This window comes from Citrus clementina, unplaced genomic scaffold (assembly GCF_000493195.1).
Source record: "Citrus clementina cultivar Clemenules unplaced genomic scaffold, Citrus_clementina_v1.0 scaffold_7, whole genome shotgun sequence".
Lineage (NCBI taxonomy): Eukaryota > Viridiplantae > Streptophyta > Magnoliopsida > Sapindales > Rutaceae > Citrus > Citrus x clementina.
The window spans coordinates 2,466,104-2,493,678 of NW_006262075.1; the positions used below are offsets into that span (position 1 = coordinate 2,466,104).

The following is a 27,575-nucleotide window of genomic DNA, read 5'->3' on the forward strand; positions in this document are numbered from 1 at the left end:
ACGTAACTACGGAACTTCACTGCATGCATCATGGTCCAAAGTCAAACTTTTTGGCTGCAGTTGAGTTTTGAGGACATTTTCCACCTATATGGTAGAGGTAGACAGCAATAGCAGCGGTACCAATTATGAAAGATATATCTGGGCAATTTACCTATTTGGGTTGGAAATTGTCTTATTGTCATCAATATCCAATTTATATATGTAGATACAATTCACCAGTGTAGAAGCACTTGCTGTACTGTTTTTTTTTTTTTTTTTTACATGCATTTCAAATTCCGTGTCTAATTATTTATTTATCAGTTGAATGTTAAGGCTGTATCTGCACGTCCGATTTCTCAATTTCGTTTATTTTCGGAATATTCTTTCATAACTATATATAAAGAGAAAAATAAAAAAATCATTTTCTGAATACGGACTTAATCAAACACATAGATAACACATAGATTTATGTGCTCGTTCAAACATGTTATATCATGATGGGAGAGGGTCAACGGTGCTGTCCCCAACTCCCCGTCATCCTACTCTGTAAGAATGATTCTTCTTTGAAATAGAATTCCATGACCATGACTGGCCGCTAAATGATACCCTGGATATTTCCTTTTAAGCAACGTTTTGGCGTACCCCCGTTTGATCTTTCTTCTAATTTCATCATGGCTTTTCTTTCTTTCGCTTATGTTTTGATCACTTTGTTCATTCTGTGCTTCTCTTCTCCGATTCATGCCCAACAGCCATATGTTGGACTTGCCACAACAGATTGTAACAATGCAGATACTACTTCCAATTCAAATTCTGCTCTTGGATACTCCTGTAATGGCCTCAACAAGAGTTGTCGAGCTTACCTTACCTTCAGGTCTCAACCTCCTTTCAACACCGTTGCTTCCATCTCTACACTCTTGGGATCTGAACCATCTCTGCTCTCCCAAATAAACTCTGTTTCTGAGACTGCAACACTTGAAACAAACAGGTTGGTTATAGTTCCTGTCAACTGCTCTTGTTCAGGTCAGTATTACCAATCAAACACAACCTATACTATTCAGAATGGAGACACTTATCTTTTCATTGCAAATAACACCTTTCAAGGTCTGTCAACCTGCCAAGCACTAGAGGATCAAAACGGTAGTCCCACCAATTTAATTATAGGTGCAGGAGTCACCGTTCCTCTTAGATGCGCCTGTCCCACAGAGAACCAGACAGATGAGGGTTTCCCATTTCTGCTGAGCTATGTAGTTGCTGAGGGTGACACTGTCAGTGGAATTAGTTCAAGATTTGGTGTGGATACTGGTGGGATTCTTCAAGCTAATAGCCTTTCAGGATCAAACATTTTTCCCTTCACTACACTTCTCATTCCTCTAGAAAACCCGCCAACAAGTTCTCAAACAGTAGAGCCGCCTTCTTCAACTCCAGTTACTCCACCTTCTCCTCCTGCTAACTCTTCCTCCGAAGATGGCTCGAACAAAACGTGGATTTATATTGTTGCAGGGGTTCTTGGAGGAATCACACTCACGTTGATCTTTGGCGCCATCATTTTCTGTAAATTCTTCTATACAAAGAAGAAGGAACCTGATTCAGTTGTGGTTTCTGGTAGCTTTCAGGCAAATGAAAAACCAATGAACAAGAAATTTGATGAGGAATCTCAGGATTTCTTGGAGAGTATATCTGGTGTAGCTCAATCCCTTAAAGTCTATAGTTTCAAGGAACTGCAATCTGCAACAGATAATTTCAGCTTCACTTGTCGGATTCAAGGATCCGTTTATCGTGGCAAAATCAATGGTGGTTTTGCTGCTATTAAAAAAGTGAATGGAGATGTCTCCAAGGAGATAGCTTTATTAAACAAGATCAACCACTCTAATCTTATCCTCCTTTCCGGGGTATGTTTCAACGAGGGAAACTGGTATCTGGTTTATGAGTATGCGGTCAACGGAACATTGAGTGATTGGGTTTTCAGCAACAAGAATGAAGGACAGTATTTGGATTGGAAACAGAGAATACAGATAGCTTTAGATGTGGCCACAGGTCTTAATTATCTGCATAGCTTCACCAACCCTCCTCATGTTCACAAAGATATAAATAGCAGCAATGTACTTCTTGACAGTGACCTCAGGGCTAAGATAGCAAACTTTTCTATGGCAAGGCCAGCAGAAGGGCAAGAAGGCGAGTTTGCCTTGACAAGGCATGTTGTTGGGACTAAAGGTTACATGGCTCCTGAGTACTTGGAAAATGGTCTAGTCTCCACAAAACTCGATGTCTATGCGTTCGGAGTTCTCATACTGGAGATGCTTACTGGAAAAGAGGCTGCTGCACTTCATGCAGAGGAAAACAATATGCATTTATCTGACGTCCTAAATGCTGTGCTTACCAAGGAAGATGGAGAGGAGAGTTTAAGGCACTTTATAGACCCTACTCTGCTAGGGAATTATCCTTTGGAACTTGCCTTATTGGTGATCAGATTGATTAATGGTTGCTTAAAGAAAGACCCCACAGACCGCCCAACTATGCATGAAATAGAGCATTCTCTCTCAAATATCTTGAATGCTTCATTCAATTGGTAATTGTCATTGTAATAGGATTTTCTTTGTTGGAGTTCTTGTAGCTTGTTGCATGATGAGTTCAATGTAATAATTAGTTTGATTTTTTTATTTGGAAATAGCGAGCAAAAGTAGAGTGCCCCCCATTACAATCAATCAGAGATAGTTTTCAGTTTCAGTTGGAACATCATCAGAATTCTGGTCATGCATTACCATTTGGCCATTTTGCATGTCTCATAATCTTTTTTTTTTTTTTTGGTGGCCAAAATTCTTTTAAACGCACACTATTTATACTTCCGAATTGTGGGTGACCTTATAAATTCTCAAACGTAATTGGCATTTTTCGAATGTGTGATTGTCACACCATTATCAATTTTATTATTATTTATTGCAATAACCATGATGATTATTACTATTTAAAAAATTGTTAATAATAATAATAATAATAATTTAATTGAGGATAAAAGTGAAAATATGAAATTTAGATAGAGTAAAATAGCAAGTTCAAGGAATGAAAACTTGCTTCCCAATCAAGTTTTCATTCTTTAATCCTAAAAATATATTGGCCCCCATATGTTTCATTCTCATTTATCTTTTTATTTTAACAAATAAACACTATCAATTATTCTCATTCTAAATTCTAATTCCCCAATCCCATAAGTAAAAACACTATTAGTTTATTATTATTTTGATATTGGAATGATTTAATTCATTTATAATTATTTATTGAATAATAAAATAGAAACCACCACTGCTATTAGGGAATTTTGTCGCCTCTGTTGAACATTCCATTTTCATCGATGGACTGTGGTCACTTAAATAACCTTTAGTGTTAAATTTTTTTACTAATAAATTTAAAATATATCAATTTAATAATAAATAATAATATAAAATATTAGAAAATATAAAATTACAGTCTACGTTAGCTATATCAAACATGAAACTATACTCCAACCCTGTATTTAATTTTGCATAGTGCATCACCAAACATCTCAATATAAAATACACAAATGCAAATACAATCATACGAATAATAAATATTATACCAATGCGGGGCACACGAAACGCTCCTGTAACAGAAACATACATATATCATTATATATACTGCAAATATATAATGATATGCTTTTCTGGGTAAAAGAAAAAGTAAAGCAAATTGGAAGGCTCTGTTTGCGCGAGGAACCAGTTCGGAGAATCCTGGATTACAAGTGATTAAAATTCAGAGATTTGATAATTGATCAGAGGCGAAAGCATTAGGTGGAAAAAAAAAGGGCGCTTACAGACGCGGAAAGAAGTTATAAAAAAGGATCTCAATCCTCAAAGTGAAGAAGAGAGATGCGGCTGAGTGATTAAGGAAGAAGTTTAATGGGATTTATGGATCTAGCCCAAGGTGTTACTCTAACAGAGTTGGGTTCCAGTAGTAGAGCTCGAGCCAGCTTGCAGTGGGGTGGAACCATTGCAGCCCTGTGAGTCACCCTCATTTATATTTTCATACCTTTATTTTATTTTATTTGTTAATTTTATGTTCTTTTTATATCTCCGCTCTCCGGCTTCCAGGATTCATGGTAATAAAAATTTTGTTTGTTCTTTATTTTTTATGGACTTCAATTCAACGAACACCACGAAATCTTGGCTCTTGATTAAAATTTTTTTGAGATATTTTATCTTGTTTCTCCGGTGTCATTTTCTTCTGCTACCTTTGATTCTCTTATTACCTCTTATATATTCTAAATATGAATTTAAAATTGAAGACAAACATGTAATAGTTTATACACTAAGAATTCAAGTCTCTTGTTCTAACGCGGCTTATTGGCATATACTAGTGACTTTTTTTTTTTCCTTTCATTTTTTATTTTCTCTTGCAGATTCTTGTTACTTATGAACAGAACAGGACGGAGATCACATATGCAAACTAACCTTCTAGTGTTGTATCTCTTCACCAGTTTCCCAACCGTGCTATTCAAAATCTTAAGGTGCTTGTCAACTTTTTCTATTGTGCCTCAGTTATATGCTTGTAGATTTATTTACTGGAAGAACCAACCTAATGATGCAGGGGTCAGTTTGGTTGTTGGGTTGCCTGTCTTGCTGTTGGAGCGAACCTTTTTTATCCTAAAACCTTTCCAGGTTTGAAATTCTTATTGATCATAACTAATTCTTCTTTCTTTCTTTTTTTCTTGGCATAAGGTATATTAGCTGCAATGTTTAGAATATTTCTTGATAAATGTTATGTCTTGCCCATATACACAGTTGCTCGATTTATCCTATTTGTCATAACACCAGCCTGGCTGGCTAATGGACTACGTGAGGGCATTGCTGCTGGTGTCTATTGTCTCATAATTGGGGTTTTAGTAATTATAACAGAGATTCGAGGTATTGGTGGATTTAGGAATTGTGAATGTAATTTACATAGCTTTAGTTATTGTCTTGGTGTAGCTTTCTTGTTCTTCTTTACTGTGTTGTATCTATGCTCGTGAACCTCTCAGAAATGGAGTTTCCATTTGGATAAATCATCATTGCTTCCTTCAAGCTCTCTTTGTGTTATCAAATGCAAATTTAAATTGCCTCATATGCTTCTTTGCAAAATTCAGCCCACCTTTAGTTGAAGTGTTCTAAATATTGCGCATACACCCTAAGGCAGCCACATTATAAGTCACTTCTACTAATGGCACATGCAATGCAAATAATAAGTCAGGAAAAAAATATTTTTCCTTGGTTTGTCGTGCTTTTGTTCAAATATCATTTTCCAAATTATAATATTCCTCGACAACCAAAGCAATTCCAAAGATGATAGAATCTTTTATTGGACAAAGTTTTCATTGGGAGAACTGGCGAACCTTGATATTGTCTGTCTCAGGCTCCACTGATTCTTTGATGGAACTGTATGTATGATTCAAAGTTCCTTTGCAAATTTAAGCTAACTTTCAGTTCACACATAGAGCATTAACTTGTTTGTGTATTTAGTCGAATATTGAAACTTTTTTTCTTTTCTTTTTTTGCAATTGTTAAATTTTTAAGGTTATTGAACTCCATCTTGCTGCAAATGATATCATGAAACACTTATGTTTATTAACATAAACTGTTTTGAATGTTTATAAGTCTGTATAATGTTTGTAAATATGTTATTTGTGTTGGATAAACAATTATGAGAGACTTTTTTCTGGACCTTGGCCTCAATTCAATGCGGAGTTTAATAGACTTATTTTTTTTTTCTAATAAACTATAAAGCCGTGCAGTTTATTAGTATTAAAAACTAGCTCTCTTAAACCACACGGTTTAAAAACGTTTTTGCATTAAAAAAAAATGAAGGCGTCCGCATTAAAAAAAGACTACACACACATATATATTAATGGGTGATTAGGAAAAATTTTCAACCCGGCATGGAGTTGGTTTGTTCAGCAATGGAAGACTTTGTAGGGCATATTCGAATGCACACCACTTCAAGTAAACATATTTTATTATTTAATATTAGTATTAGAACACATCCCAAGCCCCTACCGGCTCTAATTATTTTATTTTTTCCGTTGAAGATCAAGATTATATTTGCATCTCACGTCATTATTAACCATTTTCCAGATGTTACGTGTCTGGAAAGATCAATTTTTAAATGTTTGGAGATGGTATGAACCTAATCAAATGCAGAGCCTAATAGTTGAATCCTATCTGTAATGGAACACGTCACATTATAATGGTGATGGTCAACCAGGCTCACATTTGGCCATATATTGCAATGTTAATCATCTCAACATGTTCCCAGAAATTGCACATTCGAAACTAAGCCATTGAATGTTATAGCATTAAATTTTCTCCTAAAGTTATACCAAAATATAGCCCCATATAATGCTTGGAAAACTGGAGGAATCCATTCCTTCTTAAAGCAACATTCTGGCTTAAAGTCCATCTAATCTGGCATGTTTAACATGGGTTTTCTCCCTTGCATTTCTGTTTTTACTTTGTTCACTCTGAGTTTCATCTCTTCGATTCAATCCCAGCAACCTTATATTGGACGGGCCACAACAGCTTGTTCTAGCTTTGATACTACGAATTCCGCTCTTGGTTACTCCTGTAATGGCCTGAACAGGAGTTGTCTAGCTTTCCTCATCTTCAGGTCTAAACCTCCTTTCAACACTGTTGCTTCTCTACGCTTTTGGCCTCTGAGCCATCTGAGCTCTCCAAAATAAATTCAGTTTCTGAAACAGCAACATTTGAAACGAACCAAATGGTAATAGTTCCTGTCAATTGCTCTTGTTCAGGTAAGCATTACCAGGCAAACACAACTTATTTTGTACAGAATGGGGATACTTATTTCTTGATTGCTAATAACACTTTCCAAGGCCTGTCAACCTGCCAAGCACTCCAGGATGAGCATGGTAATGTCAGTAATTTTGGTGTTGGTACAAGACTCCTTGCTCCTCTTAGATGTGCCTGTCCCACAAAGAACCAGACCGATTCTGGTGTCCATTATCTGCTGAGCTACCTAGTTGAAGGGGATAATACCGTTTATGGTATTAGCAAAAGATTTGGTGTGGATACTGACAGGACTCTCGAAGCCAATGGTCTTTCTGAGGGAGCACCCAACATTTATCCCTTCACTACACTTCTAGTTCCCCTAGAAAATCCACCATCAAGTTCTCAAACAACGGAGCAACGACCCCTACTGCCATCATCACCTCCACCTCCACCTCCACCTCCTAACTCTTCCTCCAATAAAGGCGCGAAGAAAACATGGATTTATGTTGTCATTGGGGTTCTAGCAGGAATTGCTCTAACATTGATCTTTGGTATGATCATATTCTATATGTTCTTCCGTATAAGTTATAAAAAGGAATTTGATTCAACAATTGTATCGAGCAGTTTTGAGGCATGTGAAAAAGCCTCAAACAAAAAGTTGGATGAAGAATCTCGGGACTTCTTGGAGAGCATATCTGACATAGCCCAATCCCTAAAAGTGTACACTTTTGAAGAACTGCAAGCTGCAACAGATGATTTCAATCCCAGCTGTTGGATTAAAGGATCTGTTTATCGTGGAAAAATAGGTGGTGATTTTGTCGCTATTAAGAAAGTACATGGGGATGCGTCAGACCAGATAAAGTTGCTAAACAAGATTAACCATTCTAGTCTAATCCGACTCTTGGGCATTTGTTTTAATGGTGGAAATTGGTACCTGGTTTATGAATATGCTGTCAATGGATCCTTGAATGTCTGGATTAATGACAAAGGAGGAAAGTTTTTGGATTGGGCACAAAGAATACAGATAGCATTGGATGTGGCCACAGGTCTTAACTATCTGCATAGCTTCACCAACCCTCCTCATGTTCACAAAGATATAAAATGCAGTAATGTTCTTCTTGATACTGATTTTAGGGCTAAGATAGCAAACTTTGCTCTAGCAAGGCCAGCAGAAAGGCAAGAAGGAGAATTTGCCTTGACAAGTCACATTGTCGGGACTAAAGGTTACATGGCACCTGAGTACTTGGAGAATGGTCTGGTCTCCACAAAACTTGACGTCTATGCCTTTGGAGTTCTCATGCTGGAGATGCTTTCAGGGAAAGAGGCCCCGGCACTATATTCAGAGGAAAATATGCTATTAGTTGATGTCTTAAATCCTGTGCTTCACAAGGAAGATGGAGAAGAGAGTTTGAGGCACTTAATGGACCCTTCTATGCAAGGGAACTATCCTCCAGTAACTGCCATACTGGTAATCAGATTGATCGAGAGTTGCCTGAAGAAAGATCCCTCTGGTCGCCCAGCCATGGATAAAATAGCTCAGTCCATCTCAAGATTCTTGAACGCTTCACTGGCATGGGAATTATCAAAAAACATCTCAGAACTTTAGAAATGGCAAATGCTTAAAATTTGCATCTCGATTTTCTTCCTGCCTCTCTGTTTTATAATGGGTCCTTTTAGTTGATTGTAAAGTGAGTCGTTTGCTTCTGTGAATAAAATCAGGGAAGTCTTGTGGATTCACTTATTGGTTTGGTATGTACGCCATTTGCATGTATTATAATCCTCTGATCTGTATTGTGACACTAAAAGTCTGCTATCAATTCTCTTATGTTGCTTATCATAATCCTTGTATAGAATATGTAGACACTTTGACAGACTCTCAGGATGCAATTTTCTTGCAGTTGAAGAAAGCTAATCCCAGCTTCCACCAGAAAAAGAAAGTGGGTAATCCGTTATAGTTTTAAAATGAGCAGTGTAGCAGAGGGGACCGATTCAAAATTACTGTACTCATCATACTTTAAGGAGTTCTATTATCGTTTAGCATGAGAGACTTCAACTTATGATTTATTTATTTTTCCGTTGGACACATATATTTCTGCGACAATTAGGTGAATTCCCAGTATCTTCTGCGTCTAATTTCTGCTGCAATTCAACGCTATTGCTCGCATCAGTATGAAGCTTCCTCCCTTTTGTAAATTCTAAAAGTCCTTTTCATACCTGCAAAACTGGTCTAAACAAATATTTTACACTTGAACGAGTGAATCAGTCATAAACCTAAAAAATAAATAAATAAAATAAAAACCATTAAATTGACTAATTACTTGTTTTTTAATTATTGTAGACTCGGTTCTTCATATGCACTCTGGTGATCCAACTTGGTCAACAATCGGTTGTTCTTTCTAGTAGTAAGCAACTGGAACGCCTTACACCTTGCAGGGTTTACAAATTTGCATCACTATCAGCAAATCTTCAGGTTTCTAATCTTCCGACAAGTTCTTAAATACTAAAAAATTCCCCATGGATCATATTTTGCTGATTTCTATTTTATTTTTCTGCTTTTCAATGCCAAAACTCCATGCTCAACAAAATTATTCAGGAAACTCAGTTATGGATTGCAATGACGATGATGAAAACGGCCCATCTCCAGCTTTTCTATACACCTGCAATGGTAATAACCGACCATGTCAAGGCTTTCTGATCTTCAAATCTCAACCTCCTTATGACACAGTCTCCAGCATATCAAACCTCACATCATCAGACCCAACTGAACTTGCCCGTGTCAACAATATCTCAAATTCAGCAGCAGCCTTGCCTCTAGACAAAGAGGTGATTGTTCCTGTAAGTTGTTATTGTTCAGGTCTGTACTATCAGGCCAACACATCTTTCATTATTCCTACCATATATCACACTTATTTCAGCATCGCAAACAACACATACCAGGGTTTGTCAACTTGTAATATTCTTAAGCATGAGAATAATTACAGTGAAACAAGCTTGGACCAAGGTTTGACATTACGAGTACCACTTAGATGTGCTTGTCCTACAAGCAATCAAATTGTAAATGGAACCAAATTTCTTTTGACATATTTGGTTAGTTGGGGTGATAGTGTTCCTGATATTAGTAAGAGATTCAATGTAAGCATAGAAAGCATAGTTAATGCAAATGGGTTCACTGAAGATGATCCACTTCTATTTCCCTTCACAACAATTCTTATTCCACTGACAACTGAACCTTTAAGCTCTCAAACCATAATCCACTACCCTCCACCCCCCAGTTCGCCAATTGTTCCAACACGCAAGTACAACCAAACGTCAAGCAGAGGAATTTATCTTTGGGTTGGAATTGGAATTGGAATTTCTCTGCTAGTCATCTGCTTTGTTTTGTCTATAGTGTTATTCCATCATAAGAGAAGAAGGGATGAGGCTGCTCGAAAGGATGGAAAGAGGGAAAAGAAAAGGAATCTACCTGAGGATTTCTTAGTTAGTGTTTCTAATCTGGATCGAGGATTGAAATTCTACAAATATGAAGACTTAGTAGTGGCTACTGAAAATTTCAGCCCCAAGAACATGATTGACGGTTCTGTTTTTCGCGGGATTATCAATGGAAGTACAGTAGCTATAAAATGCATGAGAAGAAGTATATCCAAGGAGGTGAATTTGCTGAAAAAGATCAACCACTTCAATCTGATCAATCTTTTTGGAGCATGCGAGCATGATGGGGTCTTTTACCTTGTTTATGAATTTATGGAGAATGGTTCCCTATCGGATTGGCTCCATAAGAAAAGGTATCCCGAATTTGTGAGTTGGAATTGTAGGTTTCGGATTGCCTTGGATGTTGCTCATGGACTTCACTATCTTCACAACTGCACTGATCCTGGATATGTGCATAAGGACATAAGCAGTGGCAATATTCTGCTTGATAAAAATTTAAGGGCTAAACTTGCAAATTTCAGTTTTGTACGTTCGGCAGTGAGGGAAGAAAGTGGATATTCGTCTACAAAAACTGCTGTGGGAACAAATGGTTACATGGCACCTGAGTATATGGAATATGGCTTGGTGACACCGGAAATGGATACATATGCCTTTGGAGTTGTTCTGCTGGAGCTGATAACAGGAAAAGAAGCTGCATATAAGCAGGATGGGGAGGAAATATTACTAGCAGAAGCAGTTTTTTCAATGGTCGAAGGAGGAAACGCAGAAGCTAAGCTCAGTGTCTTGGTAGATCCTAATCTGCAAGCAAACAAGAAAGAAATTGCTCATCATTTGATAATGTTATGTCTTGCCTGCATTGCGCGAGAACCAGAAAGCAGACCGAGCATGGCTGAAGTAGTTTCAACCTTGATGAAGATTCAATTGGATGTGCAGAGATCACAAACCTTGCTTTTGGAGCGCATTTAAAGGATGATAAAGATGTTTAAATCATTCTACCATGTTGTAGCTTATTTTTAACAATCAAAAGCAATTACCTTCAAAAGTCATAAATGTAATATATTTATGATGGACAAGTTATTAATAATATACTTATTTTGCATCAACTGCTTTTTCCACTCATAAAAAGACCCATTGCAATCAGGAGTCAAATCTGAGAAACCAAAACAATGAATTCTCTCCTTCTGTTTGTTACAAAAACAATATTTACATGGATTTTACTGCATGACACATGATTAGGATGAAATCTAATTTGACAGACCTACTACTAGCGAGCTGTGACTGGACTAATGAACTGAAAAGCTTCTTCTGCTTCTAACCCAGAAGTCCAAGACCTTTCAAGTGTCTCAGTAGATTGAGTAAGAACAGAGAGATTAAAGACAACTTCAGCCATATTTGGCCTTGACAAAGACTTGTCCATCGTGCACGCCCTTGCCAAGGTTGCCAAGCTGAGAGCACCGTCAATTGGATAAAAGCTCTCCAAGTTCGGGTCCATCCAATTCCTCAGCCGTTCCCCTCTCTTTTCTTCAACTTTCAACACCTCACATATCTCCTTCCACAGCACAGCAGTCTTACCATTTTCTGTTGTTCTCGTGGCTTTCTTTCCGGAAAGCAACTCCAATAGAACAACTCCAAATGCAAACACATCAAATTTTGGCATCACATCATTTGTAGCAGGTGCAGCCAATGAGAAATTTGCAATTTTCGCCTTAAACCTGGAGTCTAATAGTATGTTGTTTGTTCTGATATCCCTGTGAACAATGCTTGGTTGAGCATGCTCATGCATGTATTGTAGGCCATTGGCCACATCTAGTGCTACACGTAACCTCTGGCTCCAAGTTAGAAACATGCCAGAGCCAGAAGAGGATGAAGATTTGGATTTGGGGTGCAACCATTTATCCAATGACCCATTTTCAGCATATTCATATACCAAAAAGCGATTCCCCTGAGAATCTGACGATACACCCATCAACTTCACCAGATTGGCATGGTTTATTCTCTGAAGAATCCTAAGCTCCTCTGTGACATCTTCCTTGATTTTCTTTACAGCTAAGACCTTCCCATCAATTGTGGCCCTGTAAACTGATTTTCCAATGCTATAGTGTTCACTTAGGTTCATAGTGGACTCCATAATCACTTCAATCTCGTACACAATTGGCTTGCCTAGATAGCCTGAAACCCCTGGAAGTAGCTTATTCTGAGCAAGCTTTGGCTCAAAACGATCACTTTTTGAATTTTCCTTCATTGGAATCAGATCAGCACTCTCCAAAGACGAACCATTGCGATTCAATATCCTTACTCTTTTCCTTTGTAAATGGTGATTGTAAATCACCAAAGCTGCTACAAGTAGAATCAAAAGAGCACCTCCTGCGCTTATCGGAATGATGAGAGTCAGATGATGTTTGGATCCATTTCTTTTAGTAGATGGATAAGACTGAGAAAGGGACGGCAGCTGTGATACAGGAATGAGCACTGGGAGACTCACTGCTTCACTAAAATTTCGATACCCATTCTCTGTCTCAATAGCAGCAGACGATGCATTGAGCTTAGCACCTACTTGTGAGACATCGTCACCAGGTTGCCAGACATAAGTAATTAGATTTTCAATTCCATCCTCCATATTAGTCTTTGAAGGGCACTTACAGAACAAAGGAAAGGTCACCTTGACACCAATCTGCAATAGGTTTGGATTTATACCTGGGTTCATTTCTCGCACAGCATGCCAGTTGGTGAGATTCTCAAAAGAAGTGATTGAAACTAAGTAGTAGCTATCACCTTTCTTGATCTGATAAGTTATATTGGCAAAATATTGGTTTCCAGTGCAACCGCAGATAATAGGCACCAGCAGAAGTTGTTTTGGAACTAATGGGGTATCCTCAGAGACCAAGTTACTGGCTCTTGCAATTGATAAACGACTGACACCAAACAAGTCAGATATGTTACTCAGGTCTAAGAATTCCGGTGACTGGGCAAAGTACGCGACATATGTTTTGCATGAAGGGAGGGAATCTGCTGAGCATGAAAAATCTGTGCCATTTGCAGCTGGTGATTGAGCTGTGATGTGAATGGTCATCAGCAAAAACAGAGCCTGCAAGGAAAGAGAAGAAATTGCCATTGGTACAAATGTTCTTTTGTTTGGGCTGTTGGGCAGCTAGCAGATGTTGGCCGAGTTATATTGTAGAAATTTCTATATTGAGTCCAACTAAAGGCTGATGGAAAAGATGAGCAGCATTGCTAATGTGGAGCTTTTGACACTAATGAAAATGATTCTATCAATAAAAAAATGCAAGAGGCGCTTGTCTCTAGCTTTCATTGGATGGTTCATGGTTCTCATAGTTTTCTCCTCCTGTAAAACGACTTCGGTTGACGTGTTGCACAAAAAGCTTGATAAATCAATCTGATTATTTTAATAACAGAACCCAAGTTGAGATGGCACCAGCTTGTCCGTCCTACAACTTTTATATGCAAAGTCAGCGAGCCAATCAATTAAGCAACTAATTTCATGGCTAGACTAAGATTGTAATGTATAATATAGTAAAAGAATATTCTAATGGACCTGCACTAGAGCATCATCGCTTCAAGACAAGTCCTGAATCCTGATATACAATTGCCTGGAATAAAGGATGTTTCATGGGAGTTTATTAGCCCCCAATCCCCATAAATGCCTGCAGTTTGTCCGGTTAGAACATGTGAAACATCCATTCAAGTATGGGTTTGATACTTCTTGTATAAATACAACCATAAGTGATGTAGTCCAAATAAAAAGGGTTCTACTATTTGATGACAATGTGAACCCATTCAATCGAATAGCATATGTCAATCAGAGAGAATGCGAAGGGTAAAGAAATGAGAACCCAAATACAAAGGAGGAGAAAATGGTAGAGAGTAGCGAAAGATGAATTAACTCGTATTTCTAATGCGAGGTTTGCAGATGATATTATTTGACATTGTAAAGAAATGTTAAAGCTAAGTCAAGATGCAGAAAAACACTGGTATGCTGCATTAAAAAATATATGCCAGACTGCAAAATTTAGGCAGCCACACATGTCCCCAGAGTTTTTTTTTTCTTAAATTATTAATTAAACACTCACCCACACTACATGAGACTTGAACCCAAGACTTATGTCAACTTGAAGCCACTGATCCTATGATGATAATAGAAAGAGCTGGAAAAATCTGTCAATGTATGAAAACATGCAAATTAAGTGTCAGCCATTAACAGTGCTAATGTGTTTTCTTCCCTGAAAATAATGCAAATTACTTTTTGTAAAAATTAAAAATTGAAAGAAACACCCCCCCCCCCGCCAAAACATAATAAAGAAAAAGCAAATGCATAAAGAAAAACGATGCGTAGGAAGAAGAGGTTGAGAAAAAGTTGCTGACATTCTGATTTAAACTAGGTCCAGACAATGAAAAATTTAAGTCACGATTGATGTAATGCTGTTGCGGTAAATACTATGAACTCTTGTGAGATCTGCAGAGCTGACTGCCCATATATGACCACGCAATGCCAGTGAAGGGACATCATTTATCTTCTCACATCTCTCTTCTACAGCAGCTGCCTCTTTTCGCCTACCTTCCTTCCAAAGACTCTTCTTGAGCAATTCTTTGGTGGCAGCATCAGGCATCAGATTTGAATTACTCAGATCTTCAAAAACCCTATATGCAAGAGGAGCCCTCCCACATTTGCAATAAGCTTGAATTAGTACCTTAAACATATAAGCATCTGGCTCCACACCATTCTGCCTGACCATTGAAAATAGTTTCTGTACAATTTTTTCATCTCCTTGTAGTGCAAAATGATACATCAACCCTGAAAATGTTTGAACATCTGGGACAATCCCACTAAAGATCATCTCTTCAAGAACATTTATGGCATCAAAATCCCTCTTACATTTGGTCAATGTCCGCAATAGAGATGAATACAAAAGCATCAACTTAAATTTTGAAATTGGACCGCAAAGTGTTCTATCATCATGAAAGACTTTCGAAGCAGCATCAGCTTTCTTTGAAATTCCATAAAAATCAATGATTAACCTAATGGTACTAAAAGGCAATCTCATCCCATCACTTCTTAATTTAGCTATGAGCCTGTCAACCAATTCAACATGCCCATGGCGTGCTAAAATGGTCAACATCTTTTCCAGTGCATAAACATCATGAGTGTACCCTGGCTGATAAGCAACCCAACAGAAGAAATGCCATGCTGTTTCAGGTGATTTGAAATGCCTAAGAACCTTGCAAACCAACCGAGTAGTCCAGACAAACTTAGCATCTGGCAATAGAGATACCACCTCAGGGCTCCATTCATCCAGTGTGTTTGCCAATGCTTTTGGATCCAACCATGGTTTCAACCGAACTCCATGTGCAATTCTAACGCCACTATTGTTATCATCATTCTCATCTTCATCATCATCACTACCATCCTCATAATACCGCACATTTTTTATTCTCTTATCTGGCAACATTTCCCTCAGAAACTCATTGGTCCCCTCAATAAATCCCATCTCCTGCATCCGTTCCAAAGCCACACGCATGTCTCTACCAGGAAACTTCCCATCATCCCGCATCTCATTAAGCAAACTCTTAGCCTCATCAAACCTCTCAACCCCAACAAATCCCTCCACCAAAATCAAGTACTGCTTCGAAGTCCTCTTAATCCTCATCAGTGGTAATGCACTAAAAACTTCCAGAGCTGAATCCAATTTCCCTAAATTCACAAGGTGTTCAATCATAACCGTATAAGTCCTAGAATTGGGAATTGCCCCTTCGTCAATCACCTGTCTAAAAGTCTCCACAGCTTCAAAATTCTTTCCCGTTTTTGCATAAACGCTCATTACAATGTTATAAGACTCAGTGCTCAAAAGCTTCGCCCTTTGTCTATACTCATTCCAGGTGCTTAGAACCAACTCAAGGTCTCCACTTGTACTGTACCATTGCATAAGGTTCATAAAATTAACACTGACATTCAAAAATTTGCTGGAACTAATGTCACCAATCAGGGTTTTAAGTTCATGGTTTCGCTGAGACTTGGCCAAAACTGTGGCCAGCGCATGCAGGGTACTTTGATTATGAGAAAAATTCGGGTTTGATTTTAAAGCTTCCATAATGGAAAGAGCAGAGTCCGCATTGGGAGCGGAGCGAAGCGCGTGAGTCACGATGAAGGGGTCTAGAAGGCGGTCGTTTAGGAGAGATGAGAGCGAGTTGGATGAGTTGGAACGGACAGCGAGCCGGATTGAGTCAATGAGTTGTGCTCGGCGGAGATAGAGAGCGAGTTTGTTGGCGAAAGGGGCGCGGACAAACGAACGAGTTTGCAACTGGGTAAAGGCTTTTGACAGGATTACAGCAGGCAAAAACCTTTTAGAAAACATTATTAGCAATCAATCAAAGACTGAGTTGCAGTGTATCTTGGCGTTGTCGAAGTATCAAACATGTGGTGCGCATGAAAATGCTGCCTACAAAACGTAGAAGGATGTGTCAACTCACGTGGTTTTCAGGGTTTTGGCGTCGCATGTAAATGTTGGGAAACCATATGCAGAACGAATGATGAGTCGAGGGGAAAGGTGGCTATCAGTCGGTTCCCGCAGAGTCCTGAGAACACACACAAGTGCAGCTTGGAGTGTTGTCATAACTCACGACCAAACGTGGCTGTTAGCGACCAAATGTTTCTTTCTGTCAATTTTGTAGCAATTTTACTTTTTATTTTTATTTTATAACAGTGAGCACTTCCCAACTCCCAAGTGGTCTCCGATTATTAAACAGAAAGTGATCTGGGTTTAATATTTAGACGATGGAATGAGATTATAAATAAGTAATTTTCGCACACAGGTTGCTAACTTACAATAAACATAAATATGCTCGCTTATGAACTGTCAAATATTTTTGGGAAATTTATAAAAATGGCCATAAAAATTTTGTGTTTTTCAACTTTAACCCCCCAAAGTTTTTTCTATCATAATTAGCTAAATACCCTATATTTGGACTACATTACCCTCGTCACTTTCATCAAATTTACAAAGGCATGCCACTTTTTCAATTCCAGCAAAAGTAAATACGGATTTTCCTCAACAACTTAACAAACATTCATCACTCTCAACAAACTTCATCATTCTCGATAAATCAATTGCATAATCAAATATATAATTATCAATGTGAGAGCTTCTTAAAATTAGTTTATGCTCTTATACAATGTAAACCTTTAATCTATTAATTTTATCAACTAAATTCGAAATTAAAGTGGGTTTTGTTGTAAATATTGTTATTTTTCATTTATAAAACAATGTGATTTGTTAAAGTACTTAGTTTGAGTTGAAAAATGAAGAAAAACCATTGAAAACACAGAAAAATCGGGCAAAAAACGAAGTTCAGAACAAGTGAGACATGCAAGTGGGATAGGTGCATGTCTCACATAAACGCACTGCATTTATGTGCGACAGGCACCTGTCCCACTGCCTGCCTCACATAAACTCACGGATTTTATGGAGTACATGATTTTGAATTTGATTTGTCTCGTCGTAAGCTTCGAAACGGTATATTATACGCCTAAAACGGACATATATAGCTCAAGTTATGGCTTCCGAAACATAAATGAATTTGGTGAGACAGGCAAGTGGGATAGGTGCTGCGTTTATGTGCGACAGGCACCTGTCCCACTGCCTGCCGCACATAAACCCATGGATTTTATAGAGTACATGATTTTGGATTTGATTTGTCTCGTCGTAAGCTTCGAAACGGTATATTATACGCCTAAAACGGACATATATAGCTCAAGTTATGGCTTTCGAAACATAAATGAATTTGGTGAGACAGGCAAGTGGGATAGGTGCTGCGTTTAAAAATAACAATATTTACAACAAAACCCACTTTAATTTCGAATTTAGTTGATAAAATTAATAGATTAAAGGTTTACATTGTATAAGAGCATAAACTAATTTTAAGAAGCTCTCACATTGATAATTATATATTCGATTATGCAATTGATTTATCGAGAATGATGAAGTTTGTTGAGAGTGATGAATGTTTGTTAAGTTGTTGAGGAAAATCTGTATTTACTTTTGCTGGAATTGAACAAGTGGCATGCCTTTGTAAATTTGATGAAAGTGACGAGGGTAATGTAGTCCAAATATAGGGTATTTAGCTAGTTATGATAGAAAAAACTTTGAGGGGTTAAAGTTGAAAAACGTAAAATTTTTATGGCCATTTTTGTAAATTTTTCATTATTTTTAAGGTTATTATATTCTTATGTCACATGACCACTTTTGGCCTTTGGGCAGCATACAATGCTGGGGTTAAAAAAAAAAAAAAAAAAATGAGTCCTTGTACCCCTGGGTTAAAAAAAAAAAATTAAAGTTTTCTTAATTTCAATTTAACTCTCTGAGGCTACTGAGATATATTTTCAACCCCTTAATTTTACAGTTTTGTCAGTTTGGCCCTCAAATGAACGATAGAATCCTACTTCCGCCAATGGATATAGCCACTCACTCTTCAAGGAACAACAGAAAAATGTCTTGAACAAAAGGAAGATATAAACATACACCCCTCATTTTTATCAAGGGTCTTTTAAAGAGTTTTCTGAACACGTGCCGTTATTTACTATTTTGGGAGCTATTTTGGTCAACAGGTCTAGAAAAATTACAGCAAATTGCGCATGGATAAGAGCATTTTTCATCACATTTTCTGGACATGGATTTTATTCCTATAGCTATACATAAGGCTTAAGGTATTTGGCAATCATGTTGGCAGAGATCAACGTGTAACCACCCCATAAATCAGTATGGAAAGCTTCCCGTCATCTGAATGTGGTCTAAAGTCCTTCTGAGGCCATACTTATTCACTGCCTTACTACCTTCCCTAAATCCATCTCCATAGGCTGATGATGTATCTGACTCAATCTGGTGTTTAAAAAATTTACCAAGGTCCTTCTCGAAGTCGGAACGTTTACCCTTCTTAGATGATGTGGATGAGGATGACGGTGAGGATGAAGAAGAGGAGGCAGAGGATGAGGAGGATGAAGCAACATCACTACCTGACCCAGAATAAATCTCAGATTCCAACCACATATGAGCCAATACCTGGCAAATACCTTCTTCTACGTCTGGCCTCAAATTGGGATAACCTGTCGAATACTTCCATTATAAGTTCCTAGCTTATTATCATTAGAATACAAAGTATATTAACTTGAAACAAATAAAACCTTTAAGACGAAGCCATGCGTGCATCATCTCATGAGCCAATATTGACCCTGTCAACAACCTATGTACAAAAAAGTCTCGGGGTAACAAACATTGGAAACCTTGAGCAGCTACTATTATTATTACTCCAAATAGGTCTAGAGAGAGAATACCTGGGAAGACCATACAAAATGAGAATGGCTGTCACTTCACATCGGCGAATTAGCCTGTAAGGCTCCGTTATCATGTCTATCAGACGGTAGCCTGCCCCAATTCTTGGCCTCCTTAGAACCTGGTAATTTGGATATAATTAAAATTGAGTCCTGATCCAGTAAACAGATACATTTAAGCTCTGTCAATGAGTGCTGCCTCTTAGCAGGGCAGTGCTTCCAAATGGATCTTTGGTTAACTTAGACTGAAGTTTTAAAGTTAAAATTTTCAAGGAGAAAATTCATACAGTGGTAACAGTCTGCTCTTCCGACAAACAGAGCCCTCTGGTCTCGGGTAAATGGTGATGACCCTAAACAAAATAATTAAATAATTACAATGACAGAAGAACGAGAGAGCAAGAAGTGAAGGCAAATTCATCATAAACTAATGCACTAGACTTACATTCTTTTCTCCCTCCATGGCTTCATTTAATGCTTGTCTCTCAACCAAGAGTAAAGGAACTTGCTGCTCTACTTTCATATTTAAACCTTCATAGAACTCCTGTATTTCAAGGTAAAGAGGTTGGCATTCATGTGTATCCATGATTGCAGAGTCTAGACACTCCAGACACAGCTTCCGACCATCATCAAGTGATAAATATTTTGTATCTCTTGGCTGCATAAATTCAATTAAAGGTTTGCATGAGCCACAACATTATTCTAAATGAAGAATTCATAGATGTATATTGTTACACTATAACGCTAAGTTTTCCAAACAGTGGGAGTGGGTTTTTCTATATCTTTGTTGAAGACAGGACATTTGTCCTATAAACTGACCTCCATTCTTTCACAACTGCAACACCGAGGAGTTCCATCACGCTCATGTGAGGGACAGTACTTTTGAAGCCAAAATGGATGTGCCCTATACTCAATAAGGCCAGCTGAATTTGTTGGGATCTGTAAAAGTACAACAGATGAGTGGACTTTCAGGGTCACAATACAATTATCTGATTTTTTCTTTCTCCTTATTTTTCACAAAGTAAAAATATGACAGGAGTTCTATATCCTTTATAAATAAAGAATTTTTTCCGAGATTGAAGACAAGCAGTAATGCAAATAATAAAATCCTGGAATTGTGCAAAGGCCAGAAGAAACACATATATACCAAGACAAATATACACCACCATAATCAATCATTCATGGTCAAGTGACCTTAGTAGCCACAACAAGAAAGGCTTCTAATTCCCACTGTCGTTCTATTACAGTCTGTTAGGTGATAATGCCACTTAACATACTCGACTAGCAGGAAGCAGCAATCCAATGCCAATTTGATTCAAGTTTTCTCCAGCAAATGCACCTTATTTTATATTTTTCATTTGCTTCTGACAAAAATTGTGGGGCAGCAAATTTTATGCAGATTTACTATGATCCCAACAGCCACTTAAATTTTGGTTTCAGAAGTTCTTAAAACTATCTTTCAGGATACAAAGCACTAGCTTTAGTTTGAATAGAAACAGGAAAAGAAAGTTAGCATTGCACTGACAAAAAACAATAACAAAAAATTAAACTTACAAAATTCTGGCAAACGTCACATTTTGGGTGATGTTGCTCCTTGTAGCAGTGTTTGTGATAGGGATGATTCCCGGACATTGAAAACTATCACCGAAAAGACATGAAAATTAGGCTGTATGCAGCATTCACTTGAGACTTGATAACCCACCAATATTAAAAGCAAAATCAACCAAGAACTTGAGTACATCCTAAACCAAAAAAAAAAAAAAAAGAGTACCTCAACATCTGTAATTGGTAGATTGCAAGAATGACAGCGAAAACATTCAGGATGCCAAAAAGCTTCCATGCAACTCAAATACCGCCCATGACCAATCTCAGTATTGCAACCAGCACAGATCCTATGAACAATGTGATTTAACAACCATGTCAAGATTCCAAAATTATCAGATAAGTAAAAATAAATATAGCTAAAATGTACAAGGTAGAATTTTCAAAAATACAATGATATTTGTGCAGGTTGTACATGCAATTTTTTGATATCACATACGGATATACTCTCCCAGTTTGTCATAATTGTAATTGACTAACATAAATGCTTCCCAAGTGCTCTCTCCTTTGGAAGAAAAAGACTCGAAGTGAATCATATTATGTGTTTCTTATTATCATAGCCCACTCTACCGAGTTGTGTGTTCTTTTAATCTTAAATACACAATCCAACCAAGTATCTATATAATGATAATGACTTAAACAGGGAAAATCCCCAATCATGATATTACTGGAGATGTTTATAGCGCTTCAGTTTTCAGTTTGTATTAATATTAAAGCTCCACAAAGGCATAGGCTAAAGTGGACTGATACAAACGTTACATTGATGTCAATTTGCATCAATCCTCATCAAACTTGCCTCTTCTCTCTATGACCAATCATGAACATGAATTATTCAAATTATGTCTCCAGTTTATAAATCTCCTTATGCACATTTTGCAGAGATGTCAGAGAAAATAAGAATAGAAGTTGGATTCTTTAGTATTATACTCAAAAACGGTTTTGAAATTCCAATGTTTTAGCTCGAGCATTCATAAATACTTCACAATATGTTAGCTTCAAGGGCTGATCATCAAACTACTGGAAATTTTATAAGAAACTAATTGAATCAAAGTTAGTATCCTTTTGAATTTAAATGGTTAAGGTTGTTGAGTATCTAAAAGTACTAAACACTCAGAAGGCAGTGACTTCATACAAGGGTTCAGGTGAGTGCTACTTAGTACCTAGTAAAGTGAGAAATTATTAGCCTACAAGATTAAGAAGGTAAATGCAGTGCAAAAATAAAATAAGTTAAATAATGCTTATACCTTGAAAAAGATTTGTAGCCTAATATTTAGTGTATGCACCAGCGTAGCCCTAAATCATTTAAAACATATTTCACTGGAAGCTAAAATTAAAGCAATTGGCATACAGTAGCAGTTAGACTACTGGAATACAGATTTTATATGGCGACATTTACCTATAACCAGAGAAGAATGGAAAAGGTTGAAATATATTTCCACTATCATATCGAGGAGGAGAATCCACTCTCAAACTGTCCTGGATAGCCTTAGCAAGTTGTTCATCTTCCTCTAGTTGAGCTCTAGCTCCAGCTCGCTGTTCATCTTCCTCTTGTTGAGCTTTAGCTCGTCTTTCATCTTCCTCTTGTTGGGCTATAGCACGTATTTCATCTTCATCTAGTTCATCTTCGTCCGAGTCATCAGATTTGATACATTGTAAATCGTCCTCTGAGTCATATTCATTTTCTAAAACATAAACATTGATGAGACTAAGTAGAAAGAAAATATAAAATTAGAAATGTCTGAATCAAATTGAAATCAGTGCCCAGTTATATACAAAGTTGGTCTCTTAAGTTGATCTTATGCATAATGCATGCTCAATTAACAAACAAAGTTTATACGAAGGCCATTCATTTTTACGGCTAACAGTCATTAATGAGGATTTCATTCAAAACGCAGGCAGATGTTACTTGTTAGTCAAAGGCATAAGTTCATAATCCAGACTCACCATAAAATTATAAAATAAGGACAGAAATAACTTGTGTTCTTGCCCATAACTTGTGGAGCAAAATTTGACCAATGAGGATGAAGAGATCTAATTGACAAAAGTTGAAGACTTAATAAAAAATGCAATCAATCATCAGTACTATCAGCATTCTATTACTTTTCAATTTCATTCTGTATCCTTTTGATATGTCACCATGAAGTACTTTACACACTGAGCAATCAATTGTAATTACTAAGTGCAAACTTCCCAGTAGCAATCACAAAACATACTCATGATGAGTGCTTGCAGGTAGGCAACCTTACCTATCACCTTTTTGCCTTTCTGGTCTACTTCAACTAAGGAGAGTGCAATAGCACGGTCAATTTCTTCATTGTCAAAACCTGATGAATCATCAGCCTGCATCCAAGTTTTCCCAGATGGGGTTAGTGCAGCAAAAACTTGGGTGGAAAATGCCAGAATATAGAGTATGCAAGAGTATTAGCCCTTCTTTTGTTTGTTGGGAAACAATCAAAGAAAAGACTACAGTAACAATTACAGAACAAGGAGAAAATATAAAAGGAAAAGAAAATCATTAATTACCGCTGAATATCGACGCTCATCCCAAGTTCTGTCATCTCCATATCTCGCATGATAATGCCTGCGACTGGAACCCTTCAGAATTTTGGTCAGCCATCCCATAGTGAGAAATTATTTGCTAGCAGGATGGCAAACCTCTCCCTGCCACAAAGTCACTCAATTAGGCACCAAAGAAAGGGAAAAAGAAATGCCAGTGTGTATTTGCTGCATCACCGACAACTTTAAGAAAATCTACATATAATATCATGGATTTTTTGAAGTTCACACACATTAACAGATAAAAGGAGAATACATCAATCAGTGAGACGAATTTGGGGGAGACCATATTCAGAATCATTGCAGAGCAGAAAACAGAACATGAAGTGTTTTTTATCTGAAATTTAAATCCTAAATCCTAAAATAGAAAAGAACCAAGGCTACAGTGGTATATCCATGCAGATGAAGAGAAAATAGTAAATAAATAATATTTGAAGGTGATATGGAGGTTAAAAGACGAACACATGGAGACGTGAGATTGCAAGACATCCTTCAATCATTAATCATTTTGCATCAACATGTAAAAGAATTATCAAAGCCATATGATCAGCTTGGAATTAAAATACCAAAAATAAGTTTTCTTCCATCAAATGAATCAAAGAATTGAAGGCAATCCTGAATGACTGACCAACCAGAGAGTAAAATATCACCTGAAAGAAATGCCCAATTCCCAGATATTCCAAATATAATATGACTATTGGTGGCCTAGAATTAATAGAAAAGCAAATCACATGACACCCCATAATTCTATCAAAACAATTATCAACACCCTTCCATTGAATACTCAAATAACAAAAAAAAAAAAAAAAAGCAAAAAAAATTCAGCTTTGGTAATCCTTAAAATGATAGGTAAGGGAGAAATTGAGCGTACGAGACTCTGACTCACTCGAAACAAGTAAAGTATCTGCCGAACCAATAGAATCCGTTGAATATCCAATCAGATACAGCATCCACTTCCCATGAATGCATAGTCACCAAACAAGAATCAGAGGATAAAAAAAGGTTCCCTCCCTCTCCCCGTTTACTACCATGCCTCCTCTAAACTCACACAAAACTTGTTTTCTATTCAACAAGATAAAATATTACGAGATAAGATAAAAAGAGGAAGCAACAAACGAAGGAATACAAAAGACTACTTGAATCCTACGCAAATCCAGGCTAAAAGGGTACCAATAAAAATACGAACGGGAGGAATCCTTTTTATTATTATTTTGGGAACCTGAAATCCTCTTGAGTGTGCAATCTTTTCTTTCCTTTCTTTTCTTTTACCCTCCTTAAAAAACAACCAAAAGGACAAGATTTAAAGATAAAACAGAGAGAGAGAGAGAGAGAGTGAATAGAATAGAATCGCGATCCCGAGTTGGTTTGTTTTGTTTGAATTCTTAACATTTTGTGGTTTTGCAAGTGAGTCCTTTACCTGTTGTTATCCACCACACCACACTTTTCACTAAATGTCAAAAACCCCATAACTATTTTCTCGTTGAAAAAGTGACAAAAGGTGGTGATTCACTGATTGTTTCATCTCCATTACAGTTGCAGTCAGCTCTGTACTTACTTACCCGCTCTTAGTAACCCGCGTACCAACTACTGACCCACACAGTGGGCTCCTGCCACGTGGCTTCTATCGACGTCTTCTTTTTTTTTTTTTTAAACCCCCAAAGGGAAAGTTTCCTACTTCCCTTTATTTGCGGTTGTAGTAGATTAATTATATATTATATTATAGTTATCATATATATTTCCCCTTTTCAGAAATATTTTATTTGTTGTACGGAATGGATATTGGATAGGCAATTTGCAAAATCTCGGCTATTTAACGTGCCCAATTGGTGCCGACATCGGAAAGCTTTGGAAAGTTCTAAAGCAAAAATTGCCCAGGAAACTATACTTACTCGAGTCTCGTGCATTCAAATTTGCGAAATTAATAATACAAATTTTGTACTGATTGAGGAGCCTCAGCTTGAAACTCAGAAGATTCAGTCTCTGTACCTGTGCTTGTGTGCTTGCCTCCATATCTGAAAGATCCACATGACTGGCGGGTGGCCTCAACAATCGTACACATTCATACGTTTTGTTCTCCCACTTCATTGAAAACCAAAAAAACAAAAGCAGTAACGCATGTAGCATAAATAAAACCATCTCAATATTATAATATGATATAGACAAAGACATAGTGGTAGGCTTGTGGCACTTTTTTTTTTTTTATCTTTTGGTTTCATTCGCATATAATACAAGCACCCTTTTCATAATGTCTTTCTTCTTCTTTTTTCCCCCTCAATAAATTTGAAAAAATCTCAAATTTTGATATTAATTTTGATTGATAAAGATATATTATATTGCTTAGGTCCACCAACCAAAGTATTATTGCTACGGGGTAATTGAAAACGACTCATTTTCTTTTGTTATTTATGAATAATGATTCAAGGTGTAATCAATTGATTGGTTGGTGCCTCCAGATCCAATTTTCTTAATATTTTATTTGATATTCATCAACTGCAAATTTTGATTAAAGAACTTAATATAGTTTCAAAGTGATCAGTTAGATGGGTTTTACATCAGAATTGATCCAACTTGATTTCATTTTTAATAATTGCGTCGTCTCATGAAAAATATGTATAAATTACATTCAAATCTTTGTGTAATGATATCGAGATGTAGTGCAATGTTATTATCAAAAGAATTTGTGTAATGATATCGAGATGTAGTGCAGTGTTGTTATCAAAGTTATTGGCCGTAGGGTGCAGTCCATGGGGCCACGGGGGACACAATAAATCACAAATTGTAACACTTCAAACAAATTAAAAACACACCCACAAACACACACAACTAAACTAATTAGTGGAGCAGTGCGGTCACATAATTAATAAAGGCCAAGCACCAAATGCCATGTGCTAGCCACCTTGGATGTTAATCCGATTGGTTGGTTTAAAGAACGTCAACAAATATAGCACATATGACCGTGACAAGTAAATTAAAGCCCTTTTAAATATGTTGCGCTGCAAATTAGCAGGCCATGATGACTCTCTGATTTTGTAAAATGGTTAAAGAATATCAACCAATGTTCACATAAAAATGCTTATAATATATAATAACACATGCCGACACTGGTAATAAATTATCAAAGAAGTACATCGATTTTTATCGAATGGGTAATGTGTTGACTAGCCCCATCCTAGCTGCTTGGATCTGACAACACCCAGTTGAATTCCAGCACCCTTTTGTTGGCTATTAATTAATATGATGACGCTGGCGGCATTTTACCTTGTTCCTAAAAACTTTTTTAAAAAAAAAAGTTTTACCAGTATACGTATATCACAATCTAAAAGAGTGTTTGGCATAGGAAATATGATGGGATATGATAACATGAGATAAGATTGGGAGTGGATGGAGTTATCCCACGTAATCAAATTAGACCTAAAGTTTAGGAAGAATTTAGATGCATGCAATTATGATAAATTTTAGGAGTCTACTGAATATTTGAAGAAGAAATATGTCTATCCTATCCAATCTTTTAGAACGAATTGAAATGAATCCGTGGATTTCAATGGAGGCGTTTGGTTTGCAATATCTTGCAAAGCAAATCTTTCTTAATCATTAAAAAAAGACATTAAAGACCAAAGAGAGGATAATTCAATTAGAATCGCTTTTGAAATTTGAAAATGGGCAGCAGAGGAAATTAGACACGTACCTACCGCTTTGCCTCCAGCAGCCAATTACATCAGCCACTGATAGAAACCAACAAAATGCAATTTGTGGCCTTAATCACTGCCCTTTTATCTGTATTGCCCAACTTTTTCTACTCTCCTGATCTAATCAATTAACTGAATATTTAAAACTCTCTTTGGCCTACCGCTTTGTCCTTTCCTTTTCTGAGTTGTTATTGCTTATTTCACTATTTTTGACTT

At 37.1% G+C, this 27,575-nt stretch overlaps 6 protein-coding genes and 1 pseudogene across 7 annotated transcripts; 4 read left to right on the forward strand and 3 right to left on the reverse strand.

The window, feature by feature from the left end:
* The first annotated feature begins 650 nt into the window (after positions 1–650).
* Positions 651–2,549, forward strand: LOC18037296 (lysM domain receptor-like kinase 4). The gene has a single exon (XM_006425692.1). It carries the CDS (start codon positions 651–653, stop codon positions 2,547–2,549), a length of 1,899 nt encoding a protein of 632 aa, XP_006425755.1.
* Positions 2,550–3,645: 1,096 nt separating this feature from the next.
* LOC18037297 (cold-regulated 413 plasma membrane protein 4) lies at positions 3,646–5,108 on the forward strand. Its single transcript, XM_006425694.2, has 4 exons — positions 3,646–3,991; positions 4,391–4,498; positions 4,579–4,649; positions 4,773–5,108. Exons 1-4 carry the CDS (start codon positions 3,891–3,893, stop codon positions 4,997–4,999), a joined length of 507 nt encoding a protein of 168 aa, XP_006425757.1. The 5' UTR covers positions 3,646–3,890; the 3' UTR covers positions 5,000–5,108.
* A 1,334-nt stretch (positions 5,109–6,442) lies between these two features.
* LOC18037302 lies at positions 6,443–8,406 on the forward strand (annotated as a pseudogene).
* Positions 8,407–9,266: 860 nt separating this feature from the next.
* LOC112096841 (protein LYK5-like) lies at positions 9,267–11,147 on the forward strand. The gene has a single exon (XM_024180925.1). The coding sequence runs from the start codon at positions 9,267–9,269 to the stop codon at positions 11,145–11,147; it is 1,881 nt and encodes a 626-aa protein (XP_024036693.1).
* Positions 11,148–11,445: 298 nt separating this feature from the next.
* On the reverse strand, positions 11,446–13,293 carry LOC18037305 (serine/threonine receptor-like kinase NFP). The gene has a single exon (XM_006425696.1). It carries the CDS (start codon positions 13,291–13,293, stop codon positions 11,446–11,448), a length of 1,848 nt encoding a protein of 615 aa, XP_006425759.1.
* Positions 13,294–14,537: 1,244 nt separating this feature from the next.
* On the reverse strand, positions 14,538–16,922 carry LOC18037315 (pentatricopeptide repeat-containing protein At5g66631). The gene has a single exon (XM_006425697.2). The coding sequence runs from the start codon at positions 16,547–16,549 to the stop codon at positions 14,597–14,599; it is 1,953 nt and encodes a 650-aa protein (XP_006425760.2). The 5' UTR covers positions 16,550–16,922; the 3' UTR covers positions 14,538–14,596.
* A 1,759-nt stretch (positions 16,923–18,681) lies between these two features.
* Positions 18,682–25,079, reverse strand: LOC18037316 (protein DA1-related 1). 2 transcript variants are annotated; one of them, XM_006425698.2, is made up of 12 exons: positions 24,560–25,079; positions 23,641–23,778; positions 23,364–23,457; positions 22,514–22,799; positions 21,287–21,407; positions 21,070–21,153; positions 20,335–20,454; positions 19,961–20,173; positions 19,806–19,868; positions 19,522–19,640; positions 19,372–19,430; positions 18,682–19,293 (listed from the first exon to the last, which is right to left on the reverse strand). In XM_006425698.2, the coding sequence occupies exons 2-12, from the start codon at positions 23,737–23,739 to the stop codon at positions 18,947–18,949; spliced, it is 1,605 nt and encodes a 534-aa protein (XP_006425761.1). In that variant the 5' UTR covers positions 23,740–23,778; positions 24,560–25,079; the 3' UTR covers positions 18,682–18,946. The 2 variants fall into 2 exon arrangements, with proteins under 2 accessions (XP_006425761.1, XP_024036068.1); XM_024180300.1 differs by lacking the exon at positions 24,560–25,079 and adding an exon at positions 24,324–24,446.
* Between the last annotated feature and the right edge of the window lie 2,496 nt (positions 25,080–27,575).

Excerpts from the sequence above, each read along its gene's own strand:
- LOC18037296 (XM_006425692.1), top strand. The coding sequence starts at position 651 with ATGGCTTTTCTTTCTTTCGCTTATGTTTTGATCACTTTGTTCATTCTG.
- LOC112096841 (XM_024180925.1), top strand. The coding sequence starts at position 9,267 with ATGGATCATATTTTGCTGATTTCTATTTTATTTTTCTGCTTTTCAATG.
- LOC18037316 (XM_006425698.2), bottom strand. The coding sequence starts at position 23,739 with ATGGGATGGCTGACCAAAATTCTGAAGGGTTCCAGTCGCAGGCATTAT. Across the intron at positions 22,800-23,363 it reads GAAAGGCAAAAAGGTGATAG|AAAATGAATATGACTCAGAG; the intron begins GTAAGGTTGCCT and ends TTTATGTTTTAG. Across the intron at positions 19,294-19,371 it reads CGCATGGCTTCGTCTTAAAG|GTTATCCCAATTTGAGGCCA; the intron begins GTTTTATTTGTT and ends AGTATTCGACAG.
- LOC18037297 (XM_006425694.2), top strand. The coding sequence starts at position 3,891 with ATGGGATTTATGGATCTAGCCCAAGGTGTTACTCTAACAGAGTTGGGT. Across the intron at positions 3,992-4,390 it reads GGTGGAACCATTGCAGCCCT|ATTCTTGTTACTTATGAACA; the intron begins GTGAGTCACCCT and ends TTTCTCTTGCAG. Across the intron at positions 4,650-4,772 it reads TTATCCTAAAACCTTTCCAG|TTGCTCGATTTATCCTATTT; the intron begins GTTTGAAATTCT and ends CCATATACACAG.
- LOC18037305 (XM_006425696.1), bottom strand. The coding sequence starts at position 13,293 with ATGGCAATTTCTTCTCTTTCCTTGCAGGCTCTGTTTTTGCTGATGACC.
- LOC18037315 (XM_006425697.2), bottom strand. The coding sequence starts at position 16,549 with ATGTTTTCTAAAAGGTTTTTGCCTGCTGTAATCCTGTCAAAAGCCTTT.